This window comes from Vulpes vulpes, chromosome 9 (assembly GCF_048418805.1).
Source record: "Vulpes vulpes isolate BD-2025 chromosome 9, VulVul3, whole genome shotgun sequence".
Classification (NCBI taxonomy): domain Eukaryota; kingdom Metazoa; phylum Chordata; class Mammalia; order Carnivora; family Canidae; genus Vulpes; species Vulpes vulpes.
The window spans coordinates 87,878,199-87,903,554 of record NC_132788.1 but is presented as its reverse complement, the minus strand read 5'-3'; the positions used below and the strand labels follow the sequence as shown (position 1 = coordinate 87,903,554).

At 51.8% G+C, this 25,356-nt stretch overlaps 1 protein-coding gene and 1 long non-coding RNA gene across 5 annotated transcripts; one reads left to right on the top strand and one right to left on the bottom strand.

Annotated features, from left to right (window-relative positions):
• Nucleotides 1–1,558: 1,558 nt before the first annotated feature.
• On the bottom strand, nucleotides 1,559–24,054 carry WNT5A (Wnt family member 5A). Of its 4 annotated transcripts, XM_072720748.1 has the most exons (6): nucleotides 23,332–24,054; nucleotides 22,574–22,997; nucleotides 16,291–16,424; nucleotides 14,788–15,038; nucleotides 9,902–10,194; nucleotides 1,559–6,428 (listed from the first exon to the last, which is right to left on the bottom strand). In XM_072720748.1, the coding sequence occupies exons 2-6, from the start codon at nucleotides 22,577–22,579 to the stop codon at nucleotides 5,970–5,972; spliced, it is 1,143 nt and encodes a 380-aa protein (XP_072576849.1). In that variant the 5' UTR covers nucleotides 22,580–22,997; nucleotides 23,332–24,054; the 3' UTR covers nucleotides 1,559–5,969. The 4 variants fall into 4 exon arrangements, with proteins under 4 accessions (XP_072576849.1, XP_025841986.1, XP_025841977.1 ...); XM_025986201.2 differs by lacking the exons at nucleotides 22,574–22,997; nucleotides 23,332–24,054 and adding an exon at nucleotides 22,175–22,376; XM_025986192.2 differs by lacking the exons at nucleotides 22,574–22,997; nucleotides 23,332–24,054 and adding an exon at nucleotides 20,523–20,729.
• LOC112909992 (uncharacterized) lies at nucleotides 21,075–22,212 on the top strand. The gene is made up of 2 exons (XR_003233188.2): nucleotides 21,075–21,179; nucleotides 21,475–22,212. It is a non-coding gene; the product is annotated as an uncharacterized lncRNA (long non-coding RNA).
• Nucleotides 24,055–25,356: the final 1,302 nt, after the last annotated feature.

Below are 25,356 nucleotides of genomic sequence, written 5' to 3'. Positions count from 1 at the left end.
GTAATCGTGCTATAATGCATAAGATAGTCCCTCCCAGCCAAGAATTATCTGGTCCCAAATGGCAACCATGGTAAGGTTTAGAAACTCGGATTTAGAAGAAAAACACCTTTAAAAACCATCACAAGTGCAAGAAACTGCAGGAGACTAACCTAACGGTGATATAAATGGCTGGTGAACTGGACATGCCCCACCCTGGCTCTGAGGGGCAGTCGCTGCTCGGATCTGGCTGATTGTTGCTACAGGGGACCTGTGATATCATGCATCCAGGTGGCCAGCTCATCCCATTTTCCAAGCCAGAAATTCAAATTTGAATGTGCAAGTACTCATCTTGTTGGCAACTCACTTGAGCATTGTTTTTAATGCTTTGCCAATCAAACAAAACACATCTGAAATGTGATGCAGACAGTGGGCCGCAAGTTTGCAACTTCCCCAAACACTAAGGGTGCTTTCCTAGCATCAAGCTGGCCACTGTTGGGCATGTTAAGCAGAACTGGTTCACACTTCCTGGGGCGGGGGTTTAGCCTTCGGACTTATTCTAGCCCTCCCAGGGAGATAGTGAGCACGGACTGTACTAGAACCTGCTCTAAGCACTCCAAACATGTTAACTCGTTTCATCTTTACAACTCTAAGCGGTGGGTATAATACTACCTCTCATTTTAAAGACAAAGGTTCAGGGGCACAGAGAGGTTATACGACTTCCCCAATGTGACACAGCCAATGCTGGTACCAGGATTTGAATCCAGTCTATGTTCTTAATTGCTAAGCCAGCTGCTCTATGGAAGATGCTGCATCTCCATTTCTACACAGGAACACTTGCAAGGGGCTTTTCTGGCTCATTACTCAATTCGGGCAAGTTAACAGTCCCCCGTTATACTTAGCCTGTATTCCTCAAGTGCTCAGGTCCTCAGTCCCTCCATCTAAAGCTGTGGTTCTCAACTGAGGGTGACTTTGCTCCCTGGACACATTCTGCAACATCTGGAGACATTTTTGGTTGTCACGAATTGGGGGGGGTACTGCTGGCATCTAGTGGTTACAGGCCAGGGATGCTGTTAAACCTCTGCCACACGGGAGAAACTCCCAAAATAAAGAATTTCCCAGCCCCAAACACCAACAGTGTTGAAGTTCTAGACACCTGGCTGGCAACCGTGCAACATGCAAAAAGTAACCAGCAGAATATTTCAGGTGATTCAGTCTGTTTATTTCGAACATTATTTTCTCTCTCTCCTCAAATCCTAGTCTTTCTTCTCTTGCCCTGGAATTTCGTCATAACCCCATGTCACTATGCTCAGTTCCCACACTCAACGATAATCTCTGAGAATGACCCTTTTACTTTAACAGCAGCAGAATGAATAAGAACTCAAGGTGAGCATCCGGCAAAAGAAAAATGAGCATTAAGATACAAATTAAACCCTCAAAATTCAACCAAAATGTCACGCATATGCATGAAACGTGAATTTCTTTTTCTGGATGCCCTAAGCCATCATTGTACTCTGTGCCCACATCCAACTTTGATGGCCATGAACACCATCTCTGCTAAACACACACATGACTGCGCCAATTTCATAAAATGATTTTAATAGAAAAGTACAAGGTATGAACAAAAATAAATAATCTTTATCTCATTTCTAGCCCAGCAAATTGTACACTGCATATAAAACTGATCTAAGCGGCAATTTTCCTCATTTCTTTTCTGCTTTTGAAATACTGAGACAGCATTTTAATGAAATCTTCTAAATTCAAATTGATACATTTTTTTGCTTTAAAAAAATCATACCAACCTTTAATCATTCTACATCCATTTTTTTTCCAGTTGGCTAACAAGATGTTTCACTAAAATAAATTATCCAATCATCAGGTTTAAGTGTAAAGTTTGTGCAAACAGGTAAATCAGAAGATTCATTTCCTAAGTTTTAATTCCTACATTGCCAAATGTTTCCTGTATTAAAAACTTATTTTATCATCTTTCAAAACATGGCATCTGGTTTTCCCCATTCCATAGAGACAGGGGAGACTAAAGAATACTTTTTTTAAAAAAATAAATATTTTAAAAGTATACTTTACAGTGATAATGCAGTATCTTAGACCTATGCCTTGGTGCGTATTTGCATTATATATATGCTTCAAGTTATAAGTACCTTTTCTATCTGTCTCTATTTATATTATGCACCACTCAGTCTTTGGGGACTGTTTTTGCTAATGACCTTTTGGAGTCAGCCAGTACCAGTCTCTCATTTGGAGAACTCATCCTGCTAGAGCGTCATTTTTGATAATTCCAGTGGCTTCAATAATGCTTTACAAAAACAAATTGAAAATTGGTACAGGCAAAATCGTACATGAAAAGGGTTTGGGGAGGCTACTAAAACATATCCAGTGCCAGTCTCAGGAGGTCAGCAGCTCGAAGAACTGAACAGATAAATCGGACTAAAACCTAAAACAGTCTTCCTTTTTTACTTGAGCCCATAATTACTATTTTGAACATGGCTCTGTTTGCCGCTGCCTATATATAAATTTTTTGTTAATTTTCCTGTATTGGGAAGATCTTGAATGCACTCCAGGATGAGAAGGAAAAATATGCTGACGCTCCTAAATGAAGTATATGTTTTTGCAATAAAGAACACTGGTCAATATACAACTGAGGAAAAACTGAAACAGATGTGAGTCCTAGAACCACAAGCGTTTGAATTTGCCCAGAAATGCTATTTTAAACACTCTATATGTTGGTCTACTGTTTTTTTGTGGAATAATGCATTCTTGGCATCCTTAAAAGGTTTCAATATGTTACAAGGTTATCCGGAAAGAAAAAAGCAAAGGGCTAACGTATCAATCTGGGCTGTGCGGCGCTGGCCAGATTTCGGTGTACATTTTCAGAAAGCACAAGAACTCATATTAATTGCACTTAACACAACGAACCTTTTAGTTTCCAATGAGTTTCATTCTCTCCAGACTGAGGCTTGCTTTTCATAGAAGTACTTTCAAAGGGGCATAGAGACAATACGTCCATAGTAACTTCAAACAGAGAGGTGCAACAGATGCAGTGGTAAACACAAATAGACTTTTGGACTAAAATACTGGTCATGGATAAAAGCATGTGCCTTTTCAGTTCTTCTCGGAGATGTTACAACAGCAACACGCTCTAAAACAATTAAGTTACATGCATAATGCTAAAAGAATGTGAGCAATCCTATAACCAGCTTTAAGCCATCTGCTTGATTTTTTTTTTTTTTTGAGGAACATATATAGGAAAGAGAATTCCCCTTTTGTTCCGTTACATATAGAAATCTTTTGAAGCTTCCAAAGTTTGGTTTTGGTAAAACTCTCTACTCTTCTGTTATTCTGACGTGTAGTCACTCTAAACTATCCCTCATGGTTTCTCAAAAAACCTCCACATGAAGTATCTGAAGGACAATTGAAACCACTTACCAATATACAAGTAACGTTTTATTTTATATTCTATCTTCCATTTGGCATAAGCCTTTCGATGTTTGTTTTTTAAACCAGTGAAATATACAAATCACGCAAGACAAGAAATATGTACATTAAAAGTACAGAATAAGGCCATAGAAGATATACATAATATCTGAATGACAAGTAGAATATCTTACATTAAATAGTTTCTTTTAAAAACTAGGATTGTTAAACTCAACTCTCTTCATAAACATGAATCACTAAAAAGGAACAAAATCTGGTTTAGCAAATAAAAAAAATTACTTCATGGTTTTTGTATAATAAAAACCAAAAAAGTGACATTTTAAACTAATTAGTGCTTTTTAATTTCAAGATCTTCTGCTTGCAATGCACTGCAACTGAGAGGATGTGAGTATCTTCGTGCAATAAATTAAAGAGCCACAGGTGGCAGAGGTGATCATGAAGGCCACCGAGCCTAGGAGGGTTGCAGGAGATGTGTATCTTTCCAAACTTTTAAAACAGCGTAAGTCTGAGATAAGAACACATTTGATGGCACTTTTAGGAAAGAGGTGTCCTTTGCTTAAAAAAAAAAAAAAAAAAACACCACTTTTTTTTAAACTATGTATGTCGTGAGCTCCATTTTCCTCACGGACTCAATACTGGTACTAGCAGATCTAAGAGGCACTGGTTTCCACTCTACAAAATGAACCAAGGAAATGGAAATGTTGACAATGTTTCTGAGTTCTGAATCTCTCTTCATTCCTATGTCTGTGACAAATGAGTAATGCCCTTTCTGGAAAGTGTACAGAAACAGAGGTTAGAGAAAAGGGGGTGGCGCAGGGACGATAAAAGAAATCTTCAAACCAACATGCATTATCAGTTAAGACCTTCCAGATTCCTCGGAAACAAGTCTGCTTCGTGATGCTCCTGGTGTGATCGCATCGGGGCCACAGCCCAAGCTCAACCTGGAAACCTTTTGGAAAAAATCCCAATTGGGTTGCAATGAAGGACAACAATGCTCTAGACCAAGAAATAACCCCAGAGTAAACTACAGATCACTGGCTGCGCTGAGATATAATTATATTTATATTTATATATAGATGTGTGTATATATATATATGTTATGTACAAAAGACTTTTGAGATATCAGGCACCATTAAACCACATCCCCCCCCTTATAAATGCAACTGTTCAAGTACACTAGGAACAGTCTTAGGGTACACCTGCAGTATAATAGGAAAAGCTGGAGTGGATAGTCTACACACAGGATCACGAGAGTGAAACGTTGCAACACCTCTGGGAACTCTGTTAGCCGTGTAATGTCATTAAAACATTTAAAACTACTGCTCCTCAAAATAAAAGTTTTAGGGGGAAAAAAATCCCTAAGTAGCAAACTGTTTCCCAAGTGGAGCTTGTAATGATTCATTTCCTGTCCCACAATCAAAGGGGACCCAGTGGAGCTGCCGTTTGGCAACGTGGCCAGCATCACATCGCAGCAAAGGCAAGGAGGAATCAGAGAGGACTTGGGGGCGAGGGGGAGGGCCGATTTCACTTTTCTCCCCTCACACAGGGCTTCTGCTCTGATGCAGCGGCCGACCTGCACGCAGTTAGTTACTTTGTTGTCTGGGCTGAGGATCTGTGAACGGAATTCGTGTATTATTTTCATCATTATCATTTATTAACCAAGCATCCCTAAGAAAATTACAGTATTTTTTTCTTTTTCTGTTCAAGCCAACCTCCCCGCCTCTCTGCAAACAAAAAAAGTCTAGTACCCGGAATCATTTGGGGATCCTTTTCCAATCTGATCACCTAATTCCTGTAACAGCATCAAATCGGTATCTTGATAGAGGCATTTTTAAGGTTGTTTTTACCTTCCAGGGCTTTCCTCCCTGTTCCCCAAGTTTTCAGTAGCTACTAGTACAGGACCATCTGCAGGTAAAACATCTGATGAAAATGACACAAATGACCTATCTTCGAGGGATGTGAGATTCTTGCTGTTATTTTTTAAATTACCATTTTGAAAATGTTTCGGGCTGGCAGCCCCTAGGGAAGGATGGGGTGGGGTCTCATTTTTCTGTTTGTTTCTCAAGATCTCTCGACTCTCCCCAGAGCATTTACAACTCATTTTGGTCACAGAAGCTGAATCATGCATAGATTTGTACCACCCCCTTCCAGCTGGATGCTACCTGTCCTGTATTTGACCCCGCAGTTGAGAAAAAGAAAGCATATTTCCTTTCCCTTCTAGATGTGCACACAGGGTACATGTAATCCCCCCTCATCCTACACCATCCAAAGAAGTCTTGTCTTACCTTTTCAAAGATGCACAAAATAAATATTTGTCTTGGTTCCCACCCACCCCCATTATTGCCAAATAATAATTATAATATTAATAATAAACCACAGAGTTCTTAGATGGGAACAGAAAAAAAAATGGTTCCGGTTGCAATTCTCAGGGGAAAATAAAACAATATTAAAAAACAAAACAAAACCAGAATCACTGTACTTTCTATAAATAAGTGGGTCCTGGGAGCGGGGCTGGGTGACAGGCGGGCGGCGGGCGCCCACTATTTGCACACGAACTGGTCCACGATCTCCGTGCACTTCTTGCACTTGACGTAGCAGCACCAGTGGAACTTGCAGTGGCAGCGCTCCGTCTGCACGGTCTTGAACTGGTCGTAGCCGCGGCCGCAGCACATGAGCTCGCAGCCGTCCATGCCCTCGGACGTCTTGTTGCACAGGCGGCCCTGCGTGCCCAGCGAGCCGGTGCTCTCGTTGCGCACGCAGTAGTCGGGGCTGGGGTCGATGTAGACCAGGTCCTGCGTGGTGGGCGAGTTGAAGCGGCTGTTGACCTGCACCAGCTTGCCCCGGCTGTTGAGCCGCATGGCCGCTGCGCTGTCGTACTTCTCCTTCAGGGCGTCGCCCACCTTGCGGAAGTCGGCCAGCTGCAGCCAGCACGTCTTGAGGCTACACGAGCCCGACACCCCGTGGCACTTGCAGGCCACGTCGGCCAGGTTGTACACCGTCTGTGGGGAGACGGGACAGTCAGCGGACGCGCCATCGGGGCAGGAGCCCGGGGCCCAGGCGGTGGCAGGTTACCAAAGCTCCGCTCCACCTCCCCCCGTGGAGCTGTGGTCACCCGGCCCCGCCAGGGCCTGGCCTGTACCCTGTGCCACCAGAAGGCTGCTGTCGCCTTTTCTACAGAGTCTACAGAACAAACAGGCTCTGGGCCCCTCACTGTTACACTCCGTCGGGCTAAACAACCCGCTTTCTTAAGTGGGAACAGGAGACCACTGTGGTTGCTGCTGCTTTTCCAGGAAAACGTTACAGCAACTAATTTAGACATCCTGAATGCTCACCCCATACATTACTCACAATTCTCTCCTCATCACCTGGATTAATCCCCTCAGCCAGCCTCCGGGAGAAGTGCTAGCTAGTGTGTGCCCATTTCACAGAGAAGAAAAGTGAGGCCTATATAGAGTTGAGTTACTTACCCAGCCACTGGAAGGCAGGGGTGCCACGATTTGAACCCAGGCAACTGGGCTGCAAGCTCATGCTCAGTCACTTGCCCGTGGGCACCCAGCTGGTTGGTAAGTGGGAGGGTGGAGAGGGCGTCCAGCCCAGGTGGGATCAGGGTTCTAATATTAATCAGTTATTACTGCTGTGTGCCAGGCTTCAGAGCCTTGATACTATTTACCTCCTTGAATCCTCCTAAATAACACCATCATGGATTAGATGATGCCATAGTGGCACAGAGAGGAAAACTGGCCTGCACAGGCCACACAACTAGAATGTGGGGAAACCAGGCCTGGATCTCAGGTGCTCTCACTCCTGCTTCCTGCACAGTCCCCAACTCTACTCCCCACTGCCTAGATGATAGCATCTGCACAGGAGCTAGGCTGATAGCGTGCTGTCCTAACTCTGCCCCTGAATTCCAGCAACGGGCCTCACTTCTCAGAGCCTCCTCTATCTGTGAAGGGGAACTGTAATGTAATGGCGCCAACCTCACGATATTGTAAAAAGGATAAAATTAGGGGATAAAAGGAAAGTGCTTGGCATAGGGCAAGCAACCAATGAATCTGCTCTTTCTCCAAGGTGATGAGCCCACGGCATCTGGGTGCCAATCCTGGGCTCTCACCGGGTCACCCTGGCCTCCCAGCTGCAGTGCCCACTGGCCTGACCTCATGGCACTGTGCCCAGCAGCCTGGGAGGTGGTGGCCACCTATTTATAGTCCCCACTGCCCACAGTTCCTGTGCTGGTCACCCTCCAGAGTCGGCGTATTGCTGGCATTCTGCAGAGGGCCTCTCAGGACCCTGGAGCCTGGAGCGATCTAGAAGGCTCCTTCCATCCTGAACACCACACCAAATAGCCACCTTTGTCCTCTAAAGATTCATAAGGGGCTTTTTTTTTTTTTTTTTCAAAAGTGTGGGGGGGGCACAATGTACTCCCTTGGCATAAAGAGTTTCAGGCACTCAGCTAATGTGCAGAAGGGTTTTGCAAATGTATTTAACCTTTGCTCCCCTTTGAGGAAAATAAAAAGCTAATGCCCCAAGGCGATTCTAATAGGATTTCCTGGCACAGTGTCCCGATTTCGTCCTCTCCACCCCCACTGTCCTGGAGAAAAACTGTCTTCTACATGTAACCTCATCTGTCAGAATCCAAGCTCAGCTCACTGCTCAAATAATAAAACCTACAAAAAGAACTCACTCGCTTTTCAAAAATGTAGATGTTAAACAAAATTCTGATAATATTTAAGGTGCTTTTCCAACTCTCCAAAACCCCCGTTCTCTACTTGGAAATCCCTTGACTGTCTCTTCTTGGTTGCCAGGCCCCGGATCATTTCTCTTCATGAGAGGAGTCAAAGAAATCCCCTACATGGATGAAAGTACCCAACATGGGCACAGTGGGGCCCAGAAGAGCCAACCACATCTCTGTCCTGGAGGCACTTCTGGTCTGAGGCACTGGGCACACTGTATGCACAGAGTAATGTGATGTGTCCCCTGTGAGGACACGGCCAAGCTTTATGGGCTCCCACAGAGCGTGGGGCTGACATGCCCATTATGTGGCCTTGGTCAGCTGCCATGGGGAGAGACAGCAATGGGAGGCTTGAGAAAGGAGAGGCCACGCTCCCTCTGGAGCAATAATCTGACCCCCAGGCCACTAGGGGCAAAAAATCTGCCCAGTTTAGTTCTTCCCCAACACCTCCAACGTTTACCATCAATGTGAGAACTGGGCTACCCGGAATCGTCTAGATCATCTTCGACTTCTCTGTTCCCTAACTTCTGCATGTCTCACAATTCAGTTAGGATTTATCAAGCACTTACTACAGGCTGACACTAAACTCCACCCTTGGACTGAACTATTCTTATTTTACTGGTGAGAGATGGTCAAGCACCGGTAACTCTGTCTGGATCCACCTCCTCTATGATCCCAGTCAGTCCTCCTATAACTCGGAGTGATAGTTAATGCCATGGCCATCCAACAGATGCGGAAACGTGGAAACTGAGGCTCACACTTAGAAAGGCACAGAATTGGATCTTAACTTAGATTTCCTTAATTCCAAAGCTGATAGCCCTTTACCTCTGAGCTGTGACGCATGAGTTTAATAAAAACGTGCCTGGGCCTGTATCTCAAATCCATCAATTTTCCTCCATGGCCATGAAGCAGTCCTCTAGGGCCTCAGTTTCCCAAGCTTTAAAAATGAGGGTGTGTGGTTAGAGGGTTCTAAGGCTCCTCCCAGTCCTCTATATTTTACTCTGTGATTATCTTCCCTTTTCCTCACCCCAAAATACAGAAGAGTGAAATCTCTGACCAGAAAGTTCCTGGCACCTACCTTGGGTTCTGTGAAAAAATAATGACCCTGGTTTTCAATGCTGCCAAAGTTAAGAAAAGTTTCACCCCTTCATTTTAAAGCAGCCATAAAGTGCCATGTGTTTAACCGCAGGGAAAAAAGGGTCTTTTTAACTATTGTGGAGAAGCTTCCCACCAGGGGAAGGAAAGAGTGGCCCCAGAAGGCTGGTGACCAGGCTTGCGAAGCTGGGCTCTCTGGGCCCTTCTGAGTGGCCCTCTCTTCTATCCAGAGCCACCCTCGACTGGCCTTGATGGGCAGACCTATAAAATTGCTGTCGTTTTCCTAGAGAAGCGCTTTAAACCGAACAAAACCCTCAGGCCTGCTCTCTAATGCCAGGGGAGGAGGCAATGAGGAACCAAGCGAGGGGGTCGGTTGGGGAGTCCGGGAAGGCCCGGTCCCCGCACTGGGCACCCCCCCGGGGTAGGGAGCTCCCTCGGCCCAGGGGAAGCGCAGCCACACACGTCCCAGGGGGGAGGGCGACCTTCATGCACATTTCTGCCTCTGAGCTGAGCTGCCCAGTTGCACTGGGGACTAAGGACAGGGGCCCAGACAGCTCTTGGTCAGGCAGCTGCAGGCGCACCTTCGCGGGCGGGGCGGCGCGGGACCCCCCCCCCCCAGGCCGCAGGTGCCCCAGGTGCCCCACTCACCCTGCGGCCGGCCTCGTTGTTGTGCAGGTTCATGAGGATGCGCGCGCTCTCGTACGAGCCCTTGGCGTGGATGCGCTCCCGCTCGCGCGCGTCCACGAACTCCTTGGCGAAGCGGTAGCCGTAGTCGATGTTGTCCCCGCAGCCGCCCCACAGCCAGTCCCGCGGCAGGTCCTTGGGGCGCGCGGCCCGGCTGCAGCCGCAGGTGGACAGCTCGCCCTCGCGGCACGCGCGGCTCATGGCGTTCACCACCCCCGCGGCGCTCACCGCGTACGTGAAGGCCGTCTCGCGGCTGCCTGCGGGCGGGACGCGGGGTCAGCGGGGGCCGCCCCGCCCTGCCCCCGCCCTGCACCCCCGCCCTGCACCCCCGCCCCGCCCCCGCGGCAGGTGCCAGGCCCCTGCGCACCCCGGAGTCTCCACTCTGACCCTGGGGAGTCAGAGCCCCGCGCGGGCAAGCGCCAGCCTGGCTTTGCCTCCAGCTCCTTCAAAGTCCTGGAAACTTCCTTCCCAAAACTGCACATGAAAGAAGCCATTGAGGGCGAACAGAATGTGGGGAGACTTCCTGACACTGATTTGAACGTTTGGGGTCATTCTGAGTTAGCTCCGGCAGGGCCAGGGCCGCAGAAGTGGCTAGGCCTGGAGTCACAGGCCAGGGCGGGGGCCTGGGGCCTGGCTCCCCCTGCTCCATCACCACGCAGGCCAGGCTCCTGACCTCCCCTTTCTAATCTTTTTTTTTTTTTTTTCCAAGATTTTTATTTATTTATTTATTTATTAGAGACACAGAGAGAGAGAGGCAGAGACACAGGCAGAGGGAGAAGCAGCCTCCATGCAGGGAGCCTGATGTGGGACTCGATCTCGGGTCTCCAGGATCAGGCCCTGGACTGAAGGCGGCGCTAAACCGCTGAGCTGCCCTGACCTCCCCTTTCTAAACCTGTTCCTGGGGTATCAGAGGGAAGCTTGGCCTCTTCTTACATCCCAAGTTGCTTTGGCCTGATACTTACTCAGAAAGATGGCAGTGGACTTGTAAAGCAGCCTGCTGCCTTAGAGGCTACTTCTGCAACCCAGCCACCCGCCTGCCCCCCTCGCACAGCCTCTGCCTCAAACTGTTAGAATCAACTGCAAGCAGGAAGAAAGCACAATCTAAGGGGAAAAAAAGAGTCTTCTCCTTCCCCGATCTTGTAAGGTCTACTTCCTATAGTCCCATTTGTCAGAGGGAAAATGGAGGCCATCATAGTCTACTTTAACTTTCGCGCATACTTGGAGACACTTCTATGGGTAACAAGAAGCCACTTGATAAAAATGTAGTGGTGCCAGAGAGAAAGGGTTAACCCCCCCCCCCCCCAGGGTGGACTGAAGCTGGGCCTGAGGGGTATGGTGGGGCACAGGGGCCTCACTTTCTTCAACTATAAAAATAAGACTATTGAACTAGATGTCCAGGAGAGGGGAAAAGGCCGCTTTTAGTGCTGAAATCCCTATATCAGAAGTTTCTCCAACCCTTAAAGAGCTTGCTGACCATCTTTTTTTTTTTTTTTTTTTTAGCTGGGGTGGGAGGGGGTGGTCCAACAGAAGAACCGCTGACAACAGGACTCAGCCCCAACTAGAAAGGTCAGCCTGAGGAGGATGGCTATGCCAATTCCAGAATCCAGCAGGCTGCCCTTCCTGGGACTTGAGCTCTATACTTCAAACCACAGACATTTGTGATTCCTCCTTCCAGGAACGGTGAAGGTTCCCAGTTACCACAGACCTACCCTCCCACAATTAAAAAAATGAATGATTTGAGGAGCGTGCTGATGGTTGGCAGGAAGATCCAGAGAGTTCCTAAGGGGTGTTCTATCTAGCTAGCTCAAATTAGAGAGGCAGAGCCCATCAGAGAGTGGAGAGAAATGAGGTGAGCAGAAAGATTCTAAAGGGAGTTATTTTAGGATCAACACTGATAGGACAGAAAATGTGGTCCTGGATGGGAGACTTGTAGAATAAGGCAGTAGCGAGAGGAAAACAGAGAAACCATCCTCTGGAGCTAGAAGAACCTAAGGCACTGTCCTGTGAGTAGACCGTGCATAAAGGGCTTTTATACAAAACCCAATAATGCTTTTTTTTTTTTTTTTTTAATGAGTCTACCTTGAGCATTTCCTTTTTTACCCTGGAACACAAACCTGGTGGAAATCTCTTAAGCCACTTTGTCACTGCAGAGAAAACGTCAGTTTGAAAAGCGCTCTTTGGCGAGTAGCCTGTGGACACAACCATGCTGTATGGAATACTGCTGGTTCAGTTAGGTTTCCTTCCTGCGAAATCTACATCTATTTGGATCCTCACACCCCTTAAAAATGGAGCCTTTCTTATATATCCTTTCACAGTGTGGAGACAAAGAAGGGACGTAGACAAAAGCTGGAGGAAAGGTTAGCGTGATGAAAAATGAGAAGTTTCCAAAATGAAGAGTGGGCCCTTCACCAGCCAATTGTGTACAGTGCCTCCCAGGCAACTGGCACCCTAGAAAAAATGAGTTAAAGAGGGATGGAAGTGGCAGCCTGAGTTTCTCAGACACTGGCCCCATCACAGGGTCAGATTCTCACGGGCACAAACTGCGCTCGGGTCCCTGGCATACTAAGTGCTCTGGAGTGGGCGTCAGCGCCCGTGTGCATAAGGGCACGCGTGCACGCACGCACGCATACACACACACACACACACCCCTTTAAGCATCAAAGGTGTTTTAAATTTTCCCTTAGCTCCTTCTCTTCAAACAGACTCTTAAATAGAAAACTGAAAGCCAAGTAAATTTCCCACTGTTGGGGTTGGGTCCATGTTTCCCTTCCACAAAACTCTACTCTGGTTTTCCTTCTCTCCGTCTCTTTTTTTAAATAAATAGAAGAGAAGGCCCCATCCGTGTTCCACCAAAAGCCCAGCAGCAGCTTCCTGACCCCAGAACCTGGGGGACCTTTGGCAAAGGAGGATGGTGGGCACCCTCAGATGCCCAGGATATCAGCTAACTTGATGGTAGTATGTAGCAGGGCTCCCTTGGAGGCTGCCAGGAGGTTTTACTCCCACCCACTTGCCACCAACCCAGACGGGAGTACCACACAGCTGAGGACCAGACACTGTATTTGCAAGGGACAATTAAATATAAGCCTTTGTACCAAAGGTTCTGCTTGTTCCCTGAGGAAGCAGGCTCTTTGAATCTTGGACCACATTTTAAATAAATCTCTAGCAGAACTCAAATCCACTTAGCAAATGATAGCTTATTCTGAACATTTTGGCCCAAAAGAGGCTACAAAAGAAGAGGACCTTAAATCAAAGTTGTGTTCGAGTCACTACACAGAAAAACTGTTCCAATGGGTATTTTGCCTCTTGGTTACCATAAAAAAATGTATGGCTTTTGCAAACTCATATACATGTGAAAAAATGCTCCCTTAGTTTGAGAGGAAGGGAGCTTAGGGGGGAATATATAACGCAAAGGTGAGAAGGGAAAGCTGACAACTTACCATTCTGATACAGCTAAAAAAAAAAAAAGAAAAAAGTTTTGAGCTTACTCACAATATCACAGTGCAGAAGGGAATCTCTACCACCCCCAGTTAACTATATAGGGCAGTCCCCGCTCAGGGAAAGCTCCTGTGTTCCTGCCGCTCAACTCCTGGATTCAGATCCCAGTATATACATTAGCACATTTTAATCATTAACAGGAAGGACAAAGCCCTATGAAACTGCCAGGCTGAGGGCTGCAGACCATTTTGCCATTCAATTAGAGGAATGGCTTCCAGTCCTGTATTATTTTAGTATATGAAGTCGCTTGGCTCAAACATCCACTGACAACTCTTTTTTGTTCTCAATGAATGCACTTTTCAGGGTTTTTAAAAAAGCATTTTATCCATCCGTGACGGATATTAAGCCAACTTTTTTATCTTCAGTCAGTCTAAACAGTTAATTGCTTTGATAAATGGCTTCTTATTTTAGGAATCACCGCGGTCATATTAATTATAAGGGCTTGTTTGCATAAAACTAAATGGACCTAAAACATTCTCACTAGAAAACACACATAGGATCACATCTGTCAGATAGTAAGTATCCTATGCTATTAAGCCAAACCAGAGGCAAACTGATTTTCCAAATTCTTTGCCTTTAGCCCCATTTTAATGCCACCTCCTCCCTGCACGGAATAACAAGTTCAAGGATATGTTTAACATAAAGAATCTGACTGTGAGCAATACATTTAAGTTGGTTTTTTTTTTTTTTTTTTTTTTTTTTTTTTTTTTAGTTTCTAGGCTGAGATCTGAGGCATGTGCTTTTATATCAATTGCCAAAATCGCAACGTAAATTGGATCACTTCTAATTAAAATTCTTTCTGGGACTAAAAATAAAGTTTTAACATATATATCTCTATGGCCTCAGGAAATATCTATATTAGGAAAATTAAAACCTTATTCACTTCCAACATAGCCAACATTCGAAAGATGACAGTATTTAGTTTGATGCGTGGGCCATTTGAATTGTGGCTTAAGAAACTTCTAACCGTTAAAAAGAGTTTTGAAGTTTAAAAGGATATAAATGACTCATCTTTCCTCACCTCCTTTTGAGAAACCAAATTAAGCGTTCTGCTTCTCTTCTAAACAAAATGCTTTTAAGAAAAATTGAGTGTTTGGAAAAACGAAGGTGTCTCTGATGCTTCCCTTCTCATTTGGTTAAAGCAGCCCAAAACTTATTATAATCAAGGTGTGGGAACAGGAATTAAGGCGCAAGGAGCGGTAGTGACTAACGTTCCCCAGCCATCAGCCTGCTGGGAGATTCCCTCCTTATCAAGCTTGTAAGTACACACTGAAGCCCTTTTTTTTTTTTTCTTTTTCTCTTTCTTCAGGAGAACACTTGATCCGTATTTAAAAATATGTTAAATGGTTTCCTACCTATCTGCATGACCCTGCCAAAAACGGAGGTGTTATCCACGGTGCTGCAGTTCCACCTCCGATGCCGGAATTGATACTGGCACTCTTTGATGCCCGTCTTTGCGCCTTCTCCAATGTACTGCATGTGGTCCTGATACAAGTGGCACAGTTTCTTCTGTCCTTGAGAAAGTCCTGCCAGCTGGCTGCAGAGAGGCTGCGCTCCTATGATATATACTTCTGACATCTGAACAGGGTTATTCATACCTAGCGACCTAAAAAGGGGAGGGGGGAGATGTGCATTCAAGATTTACGTGAACTCTTGAGGTAGGCCCCCTGAAAGCATGTCAGCAATACATAGTTTTAAGCACACAGATGCTTTTTCTCTCCTGCTTGTCCTCATGACAAAGTATGAGAAGGGCTTCATAAAACTTCTCTGTTTCAACTGCACTCAGAAAACGGAGGTATTGTGTAGTCCCCACCCCGCCATCTGGCTCCCCAGTTAGGTTTTCACTCCCTTCTTTGCCCTCATTGCCATATACCTGAACCAATATTTCCGAAATCACTCAGAAGAGGGGGGAATGGCGGTTTTTGGGGACGGGCCTCTGACATGAGAGAAAGTGACTCACTTTGCCCCACAAATTGGACCGATGTGCCTTGGAAACGTATGAATGCCGAAAGTAGACACAATTAGACACGGGGAGGAGATAGCAGCTCCCTCTGACCGATGGGGAGACCGAACAGGGAGACAAGTATAGAGGCTGCAGAAAATCCACCATGTTCTCTGGACATTTTAAAAGGGCTCCTTATGTGATTGTGAGAGACCCAAGACAGGGTATCCAGTGAATACAAGTCATGTTTGACAGTCAGAAAAACGCTGTTCATTTACAGGGGAAAAAAATATCCAGAACACCGTCAAAAATAATCCTCTGGATATATTGCAGTCTGTCTACATGGGCCCCTAACCAGAGAGAAACGCTCACTTAGGGACGGTTGACTACTTCACGTTCACCTCCTTTTGATCAGATTTCAAGCCCCAGTCCTCGCCCACTTGCAGTGTAGCTGTCTTCCTAGAACACTCTGCCTACCTCAGGCCCCGAAGGTTAGTAACCACAATGACCAAAAATAAAAGCTGGAACTGACTTTTACTACCTCGAGGTGGCAAAAAGTAAACTTTATAGATAGGCTTACAATTATTAGAGACATGAATTTCGGTCCCCTTTTATTACATGATGTACTACAAGCAGACATCCGAACAAGGGCCTCATAGAAAAAGGTGTAGATTTATAGGGTCGCATTCCCTACGGAGCTACAGATTAAGCCTGACGATATTAACAACTTAAAAAAAAAAATCCGATTTCCAGATATACAAACAAATCATATTACGCACGTCTGTATTAAAGGCACTCAAACTCATGATTCTGCTTTAAATACTGCAGCATCGTACACATGAATCTTTTTTTTTTTTTTTTTTTAAAAAGAATGAAATAAAATAAAACAAAGCATATGTACTTAGAAGGAACTTACCACCAAGAATTGGCTTCTATTACAACCTGGGCGAAGGAGAAAAATATGGCCAAAGCCATTAGGAAGAACTTGGAAGACATTGCACTTCCAGCCGTCCCCAAAGCAACTCCTGGCCTTAATATTCCAATCGACTTCTGGAGAGGGAAGAAAGGAGCAGATGTTTATTGCCTCTCAGATAATTTTCGAGCATACAAGTTTAAACAACGGAAGCATCCGGGGTCTCTTAAGTTTACTGTTGATTGACTGCGCTTCTCCTCCGTTGAGTTTTTTGATGGCAAGATATAGGCAGTTTCTTTTTCCAAATTAATCCACCCACGCAACCTCACCAGGAAATCTGATTTCGCTGGGATCCTGCGCGCGGGGCTCGCCAGCGATTACAAGCATGTCTCAGTGCTGTGGAGTCAAAGCCCCGGTGCCAAGCGCTGCCTCTCTCCTGCTCGGCCGCTTCCCGCACCCCCTCGCTCCCCTCTAGTGCGCGCTCTGCTGGGTCCCCGCTCGGGAATTCACTCGGGCCCCCGCAGCCACCCGCGTCCGCTCCCCGACCTGGGCCGAGCAACAAGTGGAGCCGGAATTAATTCCATGGGCGAGAGGAGCGCGAAGGCGAGTGGAGCACGCCGCCGGCGGCTGCGGAGGAGGCGGGGTGGCCGGCGCGGGGGTGGGGTGGGGTGGGGGTGGGGGTGGGGAGCGGGTGGGGAGGGGCAGGACGCGGGAGGGAAGGGCAGGGGTGGGGGGCGAGGCCCCGGGGAGCGGCGCGCGCGCGAGTGCCCAGCTGGGAAATGCAGCTCGGAATTAACAGCGTATGTTTCCTAATCAGTTTACAGGCCGCTTTGGGGGGGAAGCCGCTTCCAGAGGGGGGGGGGGGGGAGCCTGGGTTTCCTTAGGACACTTCCACCAGACTGGGGTGGGGTTGGAGACGGGTGGGGGGGCACCGGGGATAACGAGAGAGATGTGCTCTCCCAACCAAGGAAGCGGGAAAACAGTGCCCTCTCCCCTGCCTGAGGCCTCCTCCTCCGAGCCAGTGCACCCCCCCCCCGCCCCGAGAAGGGACAGCGCCCCGGAGGAAAGAAAGGAGTCCGAGCCCCCGCTGTCCCTTCCCTGTCCTCCCGCGAATTCTGGTTTCTCCTGTCACCCCCGCCCCCCTGCTGCCCCCACTCCTGACAGCTGCCACGGAGAAAGAGGACAGGAAGCCAAGGGGGGCTCCAGTTTCCTTAGGTCCGGGGTCTGGGGTCGCGGCCCCTTGGCCACCGCGGCGCTGCGGGTCTGGCGGTGCAGCACCTCCGCGCACCGGCCGGCCCAGCTCGCACGCGGTTCGGTGAGCCCGGAACGGCGCGGGGGCAGGGAGAGGCCGCCGCGCGCGCGAGTCGGCCCTCGGCGGGGCCGGGGATGCGCAGGCTCCCGCGCGGCCGCGGCGCCCCTGGGTTCCAAGGCGCAAAGGGCCCCGGGGCGCAGCCTCCCGCCGCGGGGGCTTCCAGGGGCAGGGGGAAAGGGTGGCCTGGGAGCTTTCGCGGCCGTGCCTCCCCACTGGGGACTTCTCCACCTGCAGGCGGCGGGGGCGCGAGGCCGCGGCGCGTGCGGGTGGGAGGAGCGGGTTTCCAAAAAACCCCCTTTTACATTTCTGATCAATGTGACCCGCCCGCAGCCCCCGAGGGAGCCCCTTTCTCCGGGGGGGGGGGGGGCCGGGGGGAAGAAAGGTGAGCCTCCTCCAGGCGGCAGAGGAGCCTGGAACGTGCGCGGGCCAAGGGGCTGAGGGGACCCAGGCGGCCGTGAAAGCGCGCTGGGGCCCAGGAGCGTGCCACGGCTCCCCCGTGCCCGCGGTCTCCTTGACCAGGGGAGCTCCGGGCTTCTCCAAGAGGAAATGCTTCTGCGGTCCCCCGCGCCCGCTAACCAGGGCTCCGAGCCCTGGGCCCACTCCTTCTCCAAACGCCGCAAGGCGAGGGGCGCATCCCGGAGAGTAGAAACCTGGGGTTTCCCCAGCCTCGGAGAGAGGAGGCTCGGTCTCCCTCCCCACCCCCGCCCGAAGTGTCAAGTTTCCTCCAGGGGAGGGGGTGCGCTGCGAGGTCTGCCTTCGCGCGCGGCCCGGGCTGCAAAGTCGACTCTCCCTCCGCCTCGGCGGCCAGGGCCGCGCGCGCACACGCACACGCACACTCGCAACCACACTGCTGCACGCTCACACACTCAAACGCATCCACAGACACACACGCACCGACGTGCTCCCGAGACGCCGGCGGGGAAGGCTGCCGCGGGCCGCGCGCACTTTCAGAGCTTCCCGACGGGCGGGGCGCGCGGGGCGGGGCGCGGGCGGCGGAGAAATTGATAACAGATTCGGCGGATTACAGCGGATCTCTTTGTTAGAGGCGAAGCCACACAAACCGGACCGACTTTGGGCCCGATGACCCCGGGGAGAGTCCGCCCGTTCCTAACTGGGAGTGGGCCGCTGGGTCTCCAAGACGCAGGTCTCCCCAGCTCCAGACTGGGGGTAGGCCAGGGGCCAGGGGCGTCCCAAAGGGGATCCTGCAGGAGAGCCCTTCGAGCCGCGTCTCCACTTAACCCCGCGTGCTTGCCCGGAAACACCTTGGCCCTCTTCCCGCTCCAATCCCCGTGCAACCCCCCCAAAAGGCCCCACAAGTCTGCAGGGCTGAAAGAACTCACAGCGAACTCCCTAATAAATAATACTTAAGACTCTGTAGGGTAAACACCCCTGCCTGTTCACCAAGAGATCCGATCCGAAAAGACGGAATGTATGAAAGGAGACCTCTCCTGGAATGGTCACACAGGGGAGTGTGTGGAAATAAAAGTTCTGGGCAGAAGCTGAGTTTACCAAAGAACGGGCTAAATGTTTTCTTCGAACACTTTTAGGGCCGCGAGAAGCCCACTTAGGTAGGGATCCTGACGATCTGTTCCCAGCAGGCGATGGGGAGGAGGATTGCGGGCACTTGAGCGGTTCTAGCGCAGGGGAGGGGTGAGGTGGGGGTAGGGCAGTGGAGGGCCCCTGTTTCCAAAGCCGGAGCAGCTCTACGCAGTGATGCGGATTCTGTTTCTCCAACAAAGCCTTCACAGTGGATTGAAGGTGTCCTAAAACCTTTATCAATTGGGGTGAGGACTGAGGGTGATGAGGGGTGAAAGAGAGGAATCCATCACTCTGGTTAGAGGAGGTTCCCAGGCCGCAGAAAGCCTCCGAGCCTGCAGGCAGCACCCAAGTTCTCAGCCCCATGGCCCCTAAAGAGAAATTCCACAAAGGCAGGAAGAAGATTCTTGGCCCTCACTCACTGGTACTACACCTCATTCAGTCTGGTCATCCCCTTCCCCTGGGCTTTTTTGCGTCCAGGGTCCCCCCAAGTCTGGGAGAATGGAAATGAAGAGCGAGACCAGCTAGGAGTCAAAAATGAGTTCGACCTGGGCTCATCACGGTGGCTCAAAGGATAGGAAACTGCAAGAATCTCTGCTCTTGGTGGGAAATAAACTTTGTTTTCCCCACTCTGATCTCTCTCCAAAGAAGAGTAACAGTAACAGAGAAAATTGTGGGAGATAAAGGCTGCAACCACAAAACTGGGATGCCCTGCTGCAGGAAGTGCCAGCAGAGAAGCAGAGCGGATGAGGATGAGCTTGGGGCCACCGAGGGGAGGGAGGTTCGCTTTTGGGGAACAGACCAGGAGGTAGGGCGTCCCTAAGCCTCCAGCTTGGGCTCAGGGGGACTGAGGCTGCCCCTCACTGCTTTGTTGTGTATACAGCACTGCCTATGTGTTGTTTGTGTGTTGGGGGGGGGGGGGGCGTTGGGAGAGAGACGAGTTATAAGGTGGAGAGAGCTCCTTGTGCCCAGATCAATGCAAGGATTGCCTGGGCTAGGACTGAACAGCAGGTCGGGAAACAAGGAGTCTCCAAAGGAAGAATGGTGTTCGAGCCGGGTTTTGTTCCCTATCTCCCCCACTTCCATCCCCAGACAAGTCTCTTCAGACGTCAAGACTTTCTCTCTCTGACACACACACACACACACACACACACACACACAATCACTTACACCTTCCACACACAGGTTAACTCCAAAGACAGGCTCTCAGCTCCAGCCAGAGGAAGAGCAAAGTGAAGGAGAAAGAAAATTAAAGATCAGTTCAACCCCCCACCCTCCAGAGGCAGTTTCAACTCCACGTTTTAATAGAAGAAGAAACTGAGGCCGAGAAAGAGAAAGCAACACTCGTCTCCCCCAGACAGCACGGGTGGGAGCGCCAAGGCCGTACCCTAGGCCTCCTAGGGCGACGCTCCTGTTCCTACGCCCTGGGGAGGAGGTAAGCCCTTCCTTCCAGTCGCCGGAGCCCCGTCTGCAGGGTCGGACCCCTGCCCCTTCCGTATAGCGGCGGCCGCGCAGTGCAGCTTGTCCTCCGGGGGCCTCGGAGGGGCCCTCCCGGGAGAGGAGGACCTGGGGGTCGGGAAGGACGAGCTGAGCCAGAGGTGGGAGGGAGAGGCGAGCAGCTGACCGCCCGCCCCAAGCAAGACTCCCAGGCGCCCTACCTCGAGGCGGCCAACAGGGGGCAGCCGGCACCGCACGGCGAGGATGGAAAGGCAGCGGGAAGAGCTGAGCTCCGAGCGCACGGCGCTAACCCCTTGTGCGCCGGGGCGCTCGGGGGAGACAAGGCAAAGGCCTGGGACACCCGGCCCAGTCCTCCAGGAGAGGGTCCTCCTTTGTGGGGCCCGGCGGGCTTAGGGCTGGCAAGCCCAATGCCCGAGAACAACTGACCCTTTCGTCCCCTCGCCCCCCCCCCCCCCCAACACGGAGGACACGGATTTACACACTCGGACACAGTTTCCACCGCGTCTCCACCGCTCGCGCGCTCTCAGCATTGCCCCCTCGGAGCTCCCCTGGCAGACGCTGTGTACAAACGAAATCTCCATATCAGGTTGGAGCAGCGGTGAGCCCCGGCGGGAGAGCAGGGGCTGGGGAGGTGCGATCCCACCCCTGGCTCCAGGGGACTTCTAACCAGCGGGTTGTCCGTTTAGAAACGGGAGAGGAGAAGGGGCCCCGACGCCAAACTGGAATTGGAAAGTAAAACAAGGCCGCGGGGTCTCCAGGTTTGGGGTTTTCTTTTCTTTTTTTCTTTTTTTTTTTTTTTTTGACTTTTTTGGGAAGGCGTGCAGGAATTTCGTTTGTTTCAGGAAACCCCTTAATCCCAGTTCCAACCTTTACCGTTCTAGAAACGTAAAATGAGAGACGATCAAGAAGAGCAGAAATAGGGACCGAAGCTCGGAGGACGGAGACGTTGTTTGCAAAAATAACAAGTTATACTGCAGGAAGAAATGTTAACTTCTCGCAAAAGTGAACTCCCGGTGACCCTCGGAGTGTGTGACTCGGCTTTAACATACAACTGACAATTAAAACAAACAAGAGTTCACAAACTGCGGCCCCCCCCCCCTCCTCGCCCGCTCTCCCAAAGCGGAGGCCCAAATGTTTCCAAAGGACGCGGCGGATTCCGCGCAGGGGGCCGGGGCGCGCTCTCCCGGCGGACGGGATTGGAGCCACCGCGGCCAGCGCTCCCCGCCCCCACCGCCCGGGCCCGGGCCCGGGGCCGAGCTCACCAGCGGCGGCTAATAATGCTAATAACGCGACCCGGCTCCCGCGCAGGGGTGCGCGCTGGCCCCCCACCAGGCACCCTTAAAGGCACACGGCCCGCAGCGCTGCGAGTCCCGAGCCTGCAACCTGGCTCCCGCCGCAGGGCACCGGGGACGAGGGGGGCGGTGCAGCGCTCCGGGGTGTCGGCTCCTGCTGCCCGGTCTCCCAGCCGGGGAGTCCTCCTCCCCTTCCCGAGCCCCGGCCACACACCCTCTCGGTGCCCGCGCAGTGGGCGCTTCATAAATACTTGTTGAATTGAATCATTATCCTGCTCCTGAAATATACCTAGTAAATGACACTGGTGTTCCTCCGGGCAAAAAGAAGATCATCTGTGGACCGCTCTCGCTCTCGGGGTTTCTGCCCTTGCTTATCCTCCCTTTTTCTCCAAAGTCTAGGTCTGCAGTGACTTTTAGCGGGAGGAGAGGTGTCCCGAGAGACGCAGGCGGTGCGCGAGGGGGGCGGTGGGCGAAGGGATGGGGGGTCCCTGCCAGCTCGGCTATGGAGTTCAGCTCCTGGAGGCGGTGGGAGAGATGGAGGTCTAGGGAGAGGGGTGTGTGTGTGTGCGTGTGTGTGTGTGTGTGGTGGGGAGGGGGGGTCCAGTTAACTCCCAAAAGAAAAAATGCAAAGAGGGGAGGAAAAAAAAAAAAAAAAGTGGCGAGCGTCGGCGGCGCGCAGAACACCTACCTTCATGGCGAGGGGGAGGGGACGCGGCCGCGGGGAGGAAGTCGCCACCGCAGCGAGGGCAGCCGAGGAATCCGAGCGGAGCGGCCGGGTTAAGCCCGGGGGGACGATCCGGCGCGGAGCGGCGGGCTCCTCCGGGGCGCGTCCGGCAGGCGCAGGAAATCGGTGGCGAAGCGGTCCCTGGCGCCCGAGCCCGGGGGCCCGAGCCGGAGCAGCGCCGGGGTGCGCCCGGGGACCGAGGGGGCGCCGGAGCCCGCGGGCCGGCCGCAGGGGCAGAGCCGGGCCGGCGCGCAACGAGGGAGCCGCGGGTCCGGCGAGGGCGTGCAGGCGACTGCTCCGCGGCGAGGCGCTCCCTCTCCAACGTCCATCAGCGACGGCGGTAATTAGGGCTTTCCAACCCCAAATGTGGGCGTGATTGTGCAAAAGACTTTACAACAAATAATAAAAAAAAAAAAAAAAAAAGAAAGAAAGAAAGAAATTCTTCACAAGAGGGTGGAAAAAAATGCCCCACCGCTCGGCTCCGGCCCGGGGCGGGGGCGGGGGCGGGGGCGATCCGCGCGCCCAGGTGCCCCCGGCTCAGGCTCGGCGCGGGTCCTGCAGCTCCCGGCGGCTCACGCCTCCCGCCTGCAGCTCCTCCTCCGAGCCCGGGGCCGCCGCGTCTGCTTCCCGGCGCTGATCCCGCGGCCGCCTGTGCACACGCAGCCCCACGCCCACGCCCACCCCCACCCACGCGCGCACGCTGCAGCCTCGCGGCCACGGACCGATCAGGCGCGCGTGGCTTTTTCTCCGGGAGATGCCGCTGGAAACGCGCAGGTCGCCATCCGGACTACAAGAGTCAGCGCCGACTTTTGTCCTTTCATTTTAGGGTTTTGGCCAAAAATAAAAAAAATAAAAAAAAATGATAATGGTAATAATAAATAAATAAAAAATAAAAGGAGGGGGCGCGAAACGGGCGAAAAGTCGTCCCTGGAAAGCTCGGCGCGCGGCGGCTTCGGGGGCGGCGGGCGGCGGCCCCCGGGGAGGCACCGGCTCCCCCCTCCCCGCTCCCTCCTCCTCTCTCCGGGTTAGTCCCCGTCTTTTCCCCGCCTTCCCCCGGCGCGGGGCGCCCCGGGCGCGGGCTGGGGAGGGGCGAGGGCCCGGGGCTCGGCGGCGGCGGCGGCGGCGGCGGCTCAGCTCCGGCGCTCCATGGCCCGCGCGGCTGCCCACCTCCTCGCTTGGCGCCGGGGCCGAGGGGCGGCGGAGGCGGCGGCCGGAGCTCGCAGCAGCCCTCCGCGCGGTCCTGCGCCTGCCAGACGGACTGACCGACCGCGGGGACCGCGGGGACCGCGACCCCCCCACCCCTGGCCCTGCTAGCCAACCGCCTCACTCTCTCTCCCTCTCTCCGGACTCCGCTTTCCCCTGCTGTTCCAAAAAAAAAAAAAAAAAAAAATTTTTTTTTTTTTTAAGTTGCAGAACCAAAGGCGGCTGGAAAGAGAGGGAAGGGGGGAGAAAAGAAAGAGAGAGAAAAAAAAAACTCAACTTCGCCTATGCGCATGCGTGGTGAGGCCGGCCTATGACAAACTCCGCAGGATTTTAAAGCCGTACCACGGCTGGGGTGCAGGGGGGCGGAGTAGGCTCCCTGCTCGAGCCCCCCTCTCTGGGCTCCCCATCCCCCAGGCATCTGCTGGAAGAGAGACGTGCACTCCGCAGCCGCTGCCCGCCCGCCGCCCCGCTGTCTGCGATCCTCCAAAGCCGCAGACCCTCGGGAGGCTGAACCCCAACTTCCCGGTCTGCACCCCTTGGCTTGCCGGTCCCGGGCTGCTCCTACTGGGGGCTGCCGGTGGGGGGGGGGCTCTGCCCGAGCACCGAACCTCTGGGAGGACCTCCACCCCGTCCTTACCCCTGAGGGAGGGTCCCTAAGCCCGGGGCTGGACAACAGGGGAGACGCGCACATCCTGCACCGCCCCAGGGCAGTAGGTTTGGGTCCTGGGGCGCGATTCAGGCCCTGGCTGCGACCCAGCGCACCCGGACGCGACGTGTGGTGCTGCGCGGTGGATCTAGGCGGGTGCCCCCAGGTGAGAAGCTTGCGAAGTTCCGCAAAACCTCCGCAAAACGCGATTCCAGGCGCTCGAACTTCTAGACACTTTGCAGACACCTGTGGTTGTCCCTGCAGGGACGCGGTTGGGGGATGTGTGCCCCCCCCCCAAGTCCTGCAGGACAGGGACGCCACTCCCAAACCATGCCTCACACTGGAGCTCAACTCTTGTTCTCCTGCCTCCCCATCTTCCAGACATGTGGGGTGGAGGGGACACACACACACACACACACACACACACACACACACACACACACACACACGGGATTCAATTTCCGCCATCCAGCAGCATGCACTTGACCTTAAGGCGAAAACTCCTCGGCCTGGGTACTTCGGGGTGGTGGCTGTTTTGTTTTGTTCTTCCATTGGCTGACCACCCCAGGTCGTGCAGGGTGGGGGAAAGGCTCCCAGAGATCCTGTCCCACCCTTCCCAGCCCCTTCCTGGACCTTACTTGTCTCGGCTGAGGGGACTCCTCCCCGCCCTGGCCTCCTTTTGCTCTGCGCCCCCAAATGGCAGCGTGGGCTTCCCAGGACCAGCAAGAGATGCGCTTTCTCCCTCTGGCCTTGCTTTCTGTAGCCAGGGGTGCAGGAAACCTTAAGGAGGGGAGCCCAAGGTCATCAAAGCTGCTCTTGAAACATCTCCCCTTCATCTCGCGAGTCCCATGTCTCCTCACATTCTTTAGGCCTTGACCACTTAATGATGACCTGTGGG

Bases quoted from the DNA above. Each gene is read 5' to 3' on its own strand.
- WNT5A (XM_072720748.1), bottom strand. The intron at 15,039-16,290 runs GTAAGTTCCTTC...TCCCCTTTTTAG, and splicing joins ATAGAAGCCAATTCTTGGTG to GTCGCTAGGTATGAATAACC. The intron at 6,429-9,901 runs GTGAGTGGGGCA...GTCTCCCCACAG, and splicing joins ACAACGAGGCCGGCCGCAGG to ACGGTGTACAACCTGGCCGA.